This window comes from Delphinus delphis, chromosome 2 (assembly GCF_949987515.2).
Source record: "Delphinus delphis chromosome 2, mDelDel1.2, whole genome shotgun sequence".
Taxonomy (NCBI): Eukaryota; Metazoa; Chordata; class Mammalia; order Artiodactyla; family Delphinidae; genus Delphinus; species Delphinus delphis.
The window spans coordinates 76,310,160-76,320,503 of NC_082684.1; the positions used below are offsets into that span (position 1 = coordinate 76,310,160).

The 10,344-nt window shown below is 39.7% G+C and overlaps 1 protein-coding gene across 1 annotated transcript; it reads left to right on the top strand.

Moving 5' to 3' along the window:
* Positions 1–1,963: 1,963 nt before the first annotated feature.
* Positions 1,964–3,195, top strand: OR5AU1 (olfactory receptor family 5 subfamily AU member 1). Its single transcript, XM_060003514.1, is given in 3 exon segments — positions 1,964–2,377; positions 2,379–2,986; positions 2,988–3,195. Coding segments are annotated over 3 exon segments (930 nt in total). The 5' UTR covers positions 1,964–2,224; the 3' UTR covers positions 3,157–3,195.
* The last annotated feature ends 7,149 nt before the right edge of the window (positions 3,196–10,344 follow it).

Below are 10,344 nucleotides of genomic sequence, written 5' to 3' on the forward strand. Positions count from 1 at the left end.
AATAGTTTTGAATTTAGTACAGGCTGGAGAAGAGAGATGAGAGAGGAAAGGGGAGAAGAATAGAAAGAGAGAGTAGATTTAAAGCAAGCAATAAATCCGAGGCTCTCATCAGCTACCCCTTGTATTAACCACCACCCTACTCTACCCTATTCCAACCCACCTCCCTGCCTGAGTGTTGGCCACATTCCTTCTCTTCTCTGCTTTTGTCCATTCTTTTAATCAGAGAGGTACTTGCAGACCCATTACCCACACTGAAACAGTCAACTGAGGAAGAAGATGTGAAGCTGCGTCTTAAGAAGTTCTGCTTCACTCTTAGCAACAATTCCTCAACTTCCTTGAAGTTCCTGTAAATAATTCCATCCTGGGATCTTTACAGTCAATTCTTTGAAGTCCTTGTAATTTGCCTTGAAGCTGAGTTGGCTTTTGACACCAATAGGGCCAATGGCATTTGCAACCCAAATCTAGGGCTGTCCACATTCCTGCAATAATGGGGTTTATTATAAACTAGAAACTGTTGGGTTAAGAATGGCTGAATATTACATCTCAGTGACCAAATAAATGAGTTATGCTCCACGTGCTCTAAAAGAAGTTACCGAGGCTCCAATTTGGTATTCAAATTTGCCCTCGTATTTTGTGTCTTAACTTCATCAGGGCATGTTACCTCTTCGGGCATTACAATGCTTTCTTCTTGTCACCGTTCACCACTCGCAGTGTTCTATCAAGAGCCATAGTGCCTTCATTACCTACTTGACAGGTAAATTTAGTCATCCCTATGTCCAGAGTCTTCCGCTGCTCTGGTAGTTTGCTGATTCTGGAAAGTCTGCCAGTGGGATAAACTAGAATCTTTTGCCTGTTCATTACAGCTCTTTCCTCTCTGGAATCCTCCCAACATCTTTCACAGCTGTATTATTCATTTACTCTCCTCGAGGCAGAAGGAGGGGGCTCAATTTTGTCCCTTTCTATCCTACCCCAATCACATCTGCTGGTTTCAAAACCTTCACAACTGAAGATCCTCACCAAAGAGCACAGGGTTCTTAACTGACTCCAGAGCCCAGAGGTAATTCAGGAACAGAGCAGCCAATGCAGCAGAAGAGAGTGTGGTGCTTAGGTGATGCATCATGGCTTTGTTCATTCTCTGAATAGAAAAGGCATTTTTACAAAGCCCTAGTCCTAGGGAGGGGCTGTTCCTTCCCTGCTGGCCCAACAGCCCTTGAGAACAAGGCGATTCTACTCACTGGAAACGATGGTGACTTCGTGAACGATGGGTGGCATTTTCCCTCTGGCTGATGCTCCCGAGTGCAAGGTCTCAGCCCGCTCTCTACAGCCCTACACCAGCCCCATCTCTCCACATCCCGACCCCCATCACCTTTAGAGCCCATAGTAGTGCCTGGCTTGGGCCAAGTTCTGAGAGGCAATTTTATAGCTGAGCCAATGAACCACCTTCAACTCCTCTAGAACACTCAGGATCCTCTGAAGGCCTGTGTAGTCACTTGCTTAGTACACGTGTCTCTGTCTATTTTGTTTGGTGGTAGGTTGCTTGCCAAATCTTGTCATTGTTTCATTTATTCATTTTATTGTTGTTTAATTTTGTGTTAGATCTATCTCTCCAACAAGAATAATCAAAGCTAACATTCTTTCTCAATGTGCCAGGCTTTGTTCAAGTGCTTTACACGAATTAAGCCATTGAATTTTTACAACAAGCTTTTGAGATTAGTGCTATTATCCTTATTTTACTGAAAACTGAAAATCAGAGAGGTTAAGAAACATTCCCAAGTTTACACAGCTAGTTAGTAGTGAGGTCCCTGCTTGGAACCTTGGCAGTCTGACGCAGAGCCTGCGTGCCTAAACACAAAATATACTGTCTCTAGAATATGAACTTCCTGAGGTCAGACACTCTTGAATTCCTGACTGGAAGGACACGGAGCTAAGCATATAGCAGACGGTCAATAAATACTTGGTAAGTAACTGTTTCATTATTTAGAATTTTTTAAGATCCTTAAGAGAGCAAACTGTGTATATTTCTTTTATATTTTCCGTTGCTGCTCAAGTCATGCTTCCTAACTAACCAACCAGCCAAGTAGTGGAGAACTTCTCTATGACAAAGTTCTATCAACAATCTTCAGAAGGCTGTCCTTAGGGCAGAACTAAACCAGTGAGAGCCCCTGGGTGTTTCACCTCATTTCTGGTGGTCCTCTCTTTCCACGTCGCAGAGCACTGGAGAAATATGGAAAGGGCAAACCTGAGCCGAGGGATTGAGTTTGAGCTCTTGGGCCTCACCAGTGACCCCTGGCTCCAGAGGCTGCTCTTCATGGTGTTCCTGGGCACGTACACTATCATGCTGCTGCGGAATCTGATCGTGTTCATTATGATCCACGTTGAGTGCCACCTTGCACACACCCGTGTACTCCCTTCTGAAGAGCCTCTCCTTCTTGGATTTCTGCTACTCCTCCACAGTTGTCCCCTAGACCCTGTTGAATTTCTTAGCCAAGAGGAAGGTGATCTCTTATCCCGGCTGCATGGCTCAGATGTTTTTCTATGCGGGTTTTGCCACCAGTGAGTGCTATCGCGTTGCCGCCATGGCCTACGACCGCTATGCGGCTATTTGTAACCCCCTGCTCTACTCAACTGCCATGTCTCCTGAGGTCTGTGCCTCTCTGATCGTGGGCTCCTACAGTGCAGGATTCCTCAGTTCTCTAATCCACATGAGCTGTATCTTTAGTCTGAAATTCTGTGGTGCTCACGTGGTCACTCACTTCTTCTGTGATGGACCGCCCATCCTGTCTCCGTCACGTGTGGACACTTCGCTGTGTGAAATCCTGCTCTTTGTTTTTGCCGGTTTCAACCTTGTGAGCTGTACCCTCACCATCTTGGTCTCCTACCTCTTCATTCTCATCACCATCCTGAGAAGGAACTCAGCCCAGGGCAGGTTCAAGGCCGTTTCCACCTGTGCTTCCCACTTCGCTGCTGTGTGCCTCTTCTATGGCACACTTCATGTACCTGCGCCCCAGGTCCAGCCACTCCCTGACCCAAGCCCGCATGGTTGCTGTGATCTACACAGTGGTGATCCCAATGCTGAACCCCCTTATCTACTCTCTGAGAAACAAGGATGTGAAAGAAGCTTTAAGAAAGGTTTGGGGAAGGAAAATAATGGAATGATCTTCTCAGTTCATCACCATATAGCTTTAGAAAACTGAGGGTACTTGATGTGGTGCCAGCCTGAGTACAATCCCATGCTCACCCCAATTTATAGGGGGCCACTCTCTGGTCTGCAGGTGCTTCTGCATCTACCTGCCACAGAAAGAATTGATGGTGTCATAGAGACTAAAAAGAAGCAAGGAGTGTCAGCTTGTTGCATAATTGGACCCACTGGCAATATTTAGTCATGCCTTTGTTCAGATGCTTCATTCATATTTCCATGTTTGTGAATATTTTAGTTTATTATTACAAACTGACATTTACATTCTTCATAATGAAATTCTTTCCTTGACTAACTTGAAGACCTTCACTTCTTGGGGAAATCCCCCCCATTCTTTACAATCTCTTCTTTGTAAAGGCTGACTCCTTGACTTAAATTTTTTTTGATTGACTAATTATTTGAATGATACTGTAACAACCATTTCAAAAGCTCAGATGATGTTCTATTGTCTTTACTGACTTTTTTTCCTGGCCAAATAGCTACTTAGTCACTTCCAAACTGGATAAACTTGAGCAAGTTACTTAGATTTTCTGAGCCACAGATATCTCATCTTTTAATTGGTGTGAGTTTTAAACTAAGCATTCAATTAGATATTGCAGGTAAATCATTCAGCACAAGATAGGCATTTGTGGACTTCCCTGGTGGTCCAGCAGTTAAGACTCTGCACTTCCACTGCAGGGGGAACGGGTTTGGTCCCTGGTCGGGGAACTAAGATCCTGCATGCCACACGCCCCATCTCTTCCTTTCTATCAGCCCCTAAGTTCTCACAAAGTGAGAGAGAGGAGTACATGTTCTGCCATTCACAAAGGTTTGTTGTCCCTGCTTGGTTCCTGGTAGTTTATAAGTTGTGATTGAATCAAATTAAATCTTTTTAAATAAGAAGAATCACATAGAGGGAGCTCAATCAAACATAACATTCCTGGGCTCTCTGTGCTCATTGACACACTTGAGGAAAATAAATCAGGCACGCTTGGCTAGTCCCCCGACAAGGGGAGACCTGCCTCGGGCCGGTGCTTCCATGACTGGGTCAGCAAGGTCTGCCTAACTCTGGAGTTTAGTTTCCAAAGTCCATTTCCCACAGATGCAATCCATGAACTCTAATCTAGCCTTTAATGGTAATATGATTGATATTTTTCTCCCTGATTACATCTTATGCTTTTTCTACATTGTTCAGAATCACCAGGGAAAGAATGGTGCTATATATATTGACACACCCACACAAAGATCCTGACACTGAACTTGTTTCTGAATTTTAATGGAAATTTCACCTTTTATTGTAGAGTTTACTGTTAGCCTTCAATAATGAATGTTGATCATATTTAAGTATAGTGACTTTTTTTTAGTGCTAATTAGAGATTTTCTTAGTGGCAGTGTAGTCTAGCTGATAAGGATGTGGGCTCTAAAGAAACACAACCTTTCTTCAAATCCTGGCTCCATCATTTCCTATATGTGGGACATTATTTAACCTCTCTGAGTTCAAGTTTTCTCTTTTGTAAAATAGCAATAATAATGATTGTAGCAATACAGTTGTTAGGAAAATTAAGTACATTAATGCAAAGAAAGCACTTAGAACAGATGCCTGGCACATAGCAAGCACTTAAACATTAGCTGTTATTATTAGAAACGGCTGCTGACAATGCCTTATATCACTCGATATAATCATGTGATCTTCCTCCTTTATTTTGTTCCCATGGTGAATTGAAGACATAGGTTTTCTAATGTTAAACTATTACTGTTTCCTGGAGTCCTACTTAGTCATGAAATGATTTTCTTTTAATAGACTGTTGGATTTGATTTGCAAAGATTTTATTTAGACTATTTGCATCTGTATTCAAAGATAAAGTTCATCTATTATCTTTTCATATTATCTTTATTATGTTTTAATATTAAGTGTAAGCTAGTCTTATAAAATGTATTTTAAGTTCTTCTTTTCTTATAGTGTGGAATAATTTAAATAAGATAGGAATATCTGTTCTTTAAAAATGATATATGCTCTGCTATAAAACCATCTGAGACTGGTATGTTTTTAAAAGGTAGATCTTTAATTACTCTTCTAATTTTTTATATGATTATTGGTTTCACTTTAGGTTTTTTCCCTGCTTATTAAGTCAGTTTCATCATTTGTATTTTGTTCAAAAATTGTTTCCTTCTTCTATATTTTCAAATTTATTGCCATGAGTTGCACATAACATTCTCTTATAAATTTTGTATTTGTTCTTTAGGTCAGTAACATCTGCACTTACTCTTCTACGTCTCTCCAGAGAGTTTGTTCCATTTTTTAGGACAATCCAAAAAAAGATCCTCTACCACAAAATAAGAGAAATGGATTAAGTGGTCTGTAAGGATCTTCTGGACTCTAATAGTCTATGAGATAAACATTTGAAGAAAGACAATGTTGAGGAAGGATTAAACACGTATATTGCCTAGATTCCAATCCCAGATCTGTCACTCACTAGCAATGTAAACTTGGGGAATTTCTCTTACCTCTCTCTGCTAAGTTTTTCTCATTTGGGAAATAGAAGTAACAATAAAGGCTATCTCATGTATAAAACTGTTGTGAAAATTAAATGACATAATACTTATACTTGTGGAATTTAAATGATGTAATATCTAAAACATTGTCTGACACATAGTAAACCTTTCCTAAGTCTGTATTAGCTACTTTTATTTCTTTTGTGTGTTTCTGTGGTTATATTGCCTTATACATTGTTCATATATTTGTTTGTTTTATTTTCCTTAATAATGCTTAACAGAAGATTTTATCAACCTTTTAAAACATTCTGTTTTCTGGTTTTTATTCTTATTTCTACAATGTATCAGCTTCCCATTTTATTAATGTCAGGTTTTTCTTTATTAATTCCTTCTTTCTGTTTTATTTTCATTTATTTTGCTTGTTTTTGTCATGTTATTGTTATTAAATACTGAAACTCCGTAAAAGAATATTTTAAACATATTCATGTCTATCTACCATACAGTGATTAAAAATAAAATACAGGGCTTCCCTGGTGGCACAGTGGTTGAGAGTCCGCCTGACGATGCAGGGGATGTGGGTTTGTGCCCCGGTCCAGGAAGATCCCACATGCCGCGGAGCGGCTGGCCCATGAGCCATGGCCGCTGAGCCTGCGCGTCCGGAGCCTGTGCTCAGCAACAGGAGAGGCCACAGCAGTGAGAGGCCCGCGTACCGCAAAAAAATAATAAAATAAAATAAAATAAAATGCAATCACTCACAATCCAGCTAAAGAGACAATATTACTGATTCACTAAGAACTACTCTTGTTTATCTTCTAGTGAAACCACTAGGTGGCATTTCGGAGGGCTCTGGTCCTTTATGTCTCTGCACAGAAAGAATTCAAGGCAAAGTGATAGATAAGAAGTGATTTATTAGAATAGGACGCTTGTGAGGCTTACAAGCAGACAGGTGAGCATTGCGCCGCTCTGAGTACTTAGTGGGTTACATTTTTATAATCAAAGGAAAAGTGGGGAGGGGGAAAATACCACCTTCTTCCTCATTCTTGAGTAGATGTCACACTTCCATCATCATCTCCTCCTCCAGGTTGGGCAGGGGAGATTTCCTGTCCCTACATGGTCAAGCCAGGACTGTCATGGCATTATGGAAAAATTATTTCAGGTCTCAGTACAGTAAGGGTCTTTCACTTTGAAATGTCACCTTTCCGTAAATTATTGTTTTCTATGTGTGCAGAGAGCATGTCCTAGGAGTCATTAACTTACCGAGCTCACTGGGCAGGATGTGGGTCTCATGCCACCATTGTTTTATAATTTGGGGGCATGTCTCATGCTTCTGTTGCATGGTTTTGTTGCTAAGCAAGCCTGCTTGATTTTGTGGTTAAGCAAATCTGCTTTCTTGAGTGATCATTAACTTACACGGATCTCCCATACTTTTTCTTTATTTACAATTCCCTAGTGGGATTAACTATTTAATCACCTACTTTGTCCCTTAACTCTGTGCCTATCACTAGGGGGTGCTTATTCATAAGTTACATCTTTTTTTTTTAGTTTTTTGTATGCTGAAAACTAATCTTTTGTTGGTTAAATGTGTGGCAAGTACCTTCACCTAGTTATGTCTTCTAAATATGTTATTTATTTTTACTTTCTTTATGATGTGTTGATTAACAGAAGGTCTTAATTTTAATATGAGCAGATTTAGCAATACTTTCTTTTCTGCTTTGAATTTTTTTAATGTGTATCTTAAGAATCTTTCCCAAATGTAAAATCATAAAGATATTCTCTATGTTTTCTTCTAAATGTTTTTAAAAGTTTTGCCTTCACGTTTGTTTTGCTGTTAGGTTGGGATTAAATTTCTTTTTTTTCAAAATCGATACCCAATTGTCCCAGACCATTTCTTGCATAGGCACTCAATACCTCATGGATCTGCAATGCCAGTTCTGTCTAAATCAAATTCCACATATGCATGAGTCCTTTTCTTGGTTCTCTATTCTGTTTTATTGGTCCATTTGTATTTCTCTGCACTGATACCACACTGTCTTAATTACTTTATCTTTACAATAAATCTGTATCTTGTGAGCACATATTCCTCCTCCCCCCATTTTCTATATTTTCTTTTTGTCTTTATCTTTCAACAGGTTTATTATGATGTGTCTGTTTTTGAATCTCTTTGCATTTATCCTAGTTGGAATTCATTAAGTTTCTTGGGTGTATAGATTAATATTTTCATCAAATTCGAGAATGTTTAATCCATTATTTCTTTGTATATTTTTTCTTCTCCATCTCTCACTCCTCTTCTGTTTGTACTCCAAGTATGCATATGCTGGTGCCCTTAAGTATGCCTCACATTTTCTGAGTCTCTGTTTATTTTTCTTTATTTTTTTTCTCTCTGTTCTTTGGATTACAAAATCTCTATCAATCCGTCTTCAAATCACTGATCCTTCTGCTAATTTAAAGATACCATTGGGCTTCTCTAGTAAATTTTTCAGTTTGGTTATTTTACTTTTCAACTTCAGAATTTCCATTTGGTTCTTTTTTGTAATTTCTATCTATTTATATCCTCTACTTGATGAGAAATGGTCATCATATAACCCTTAACTTCTTTAATCATGACTTTCTTTGGTTCTTTGAATATATCTATAATAGCTGCTGCTAAGTTTTGGTTGCTAAGCCCATTATCTGGGCCTGCTCATAGGCAGTTTCTGTTGCCTCCCCCTCCCCAATCCCACCCTCGGCCCCCCACGTATGAGTCACAATTTCCTTTTCTTTATATTTCTCATAATTTTGTTGTTGTTGCTGAAAACTGGATGTTTGAGATGATAAAGCAATTCTGGATACTAATGTCATCCTCCCCAACCAAGGCTTGTTGTTGTTTGTTTAGTGACTTGGCTGGATTATTTTGAGGATGTCTATTTCCTCCACAGCGTATAGCCTCTGATGTCACACCCTGAAGAGTGCAGGCTTAGGAATATGGATAATCATCTTGGGTGTTTTTAGCAGGGCTCTTTTTGACTGTTTCCCTGATCTCTCTATTCAGCTGTCTGCCTCTATATCATACCCAGCTCATAGGCTTACACTAATTGGTGGCTGATTGCTTTATTGTTTTTGACAATGCCCTAGGGCATAAATTCTTCCAGTCAATTAAATTCAGGCCTCTTCCTACAGGTGGTTTTGAGGCCAGTCTCTGGGTTTGTTCTGAGGACTCTATAGCTGTCTCTTTCCGTGATTCTGGTAAACTAGCTGGCCTACAGTTTACTTTGTTCCTTTCATGGAGCTTCCAGCCACCTCTTAATGGCTTACAATTTAAATCTCCATTGTTTTTGACCCTCAGCCTTGAAATTCCTCACATTATTTTTGATGCTATTGTGAATGGGATCACTTTCTTTTTCACATAATTCATTGTTAGTGTATGGAAATGCTACTTATTTTTGCATGTTAATTTTGCATCCTGGGTTTCCCTGGTGGCGCAGTGGTTAAGAATCCGCCTGTCAATGCAGGGGACACGGGTTGAAGCCCTGGTCTGGGAAGATCCCACATGCTGCAGAGCAACTAAGCCTGTGTGCCACAACTACTGAGCCCGTGTGCCACAACTACCAAAGCCCGTGCGCCTAGAGCCTGTGCTCCGCAACAAGAGAAGCCACCGCAACGAGACTATACTACCTAAAGCAATCTCTACAAATTCAATGCAATCCCTATCAAACTACCACTGGCATTTTTCACAGAACTAGAACAAAAAATTTCACAATTTGTATGGAAACATAAAAGACCCCGAATAGCCAAAGCAATCTTGAGAAAGAAAAATGGAGCTGGAGGAATCAGGCTCCCTGACTTCAGACCATATTACAAAGCTACAGTAATCAAGACAGTCTGGTACTGGCACAAAAACAGAAATATAGATCAATGGTACAGGATAGAATGCCCAGAGATAAACCCACACACATATGGTCATCTAATTTACTACAAAGGAGGCAAGAACATACAATGGAGAAAAGACAGCCTCTTCAGTAAGTGGTGCTGGGAAAACTGGACAGCTACATGTGAAAGAATGAAATTAGAACACTACCTAACACCATACACAAAAATAAACTCAAAATGGATTAAAGACCTAAATGTAAGGCCAGACACTATCAAACTCTTAGAGGAAAACATAGGCAGAACACTCTATGTTCACATAAATCACAGCAAGATCCTTTTTGATCCACCTCCTAGAGAAATGGAAATAAACACAAAAATAAACAAATGGGACCTAATGAAACTTAAAAGCTTTTGCACAGCAAAGGAAACCATAAACAAGATGAAAAGACAACCCTCAGAATAGGAGAAAATATTTGCAAATGAAGCAACTGACAAAGGATTAATCTCCAAAATTTACAAGCAGCTCAATATCAAAAAAACAAACAACCCAATCAAAATATGGGCAGAAGAGCTAAATAGACATTTTCCCAAAGAAGATATACAGATTATCAACAAACACATGAAAGAATGCTCAACATCATTAATCATTAGAGAAATGCAAATCAAAACTACAATGAGGTATCACCTCACACCAGTCAGAATGGCCATCATCAAAAAATCTAGAAACAATAAATGCTGGAGAGGGTGTAGAGAAGAGGGAACCCTCTTGCACTGTTGGTGGGAATGTAAATTGATACAGCCACTATGGAGAACAATATGGAGGTTCCTTA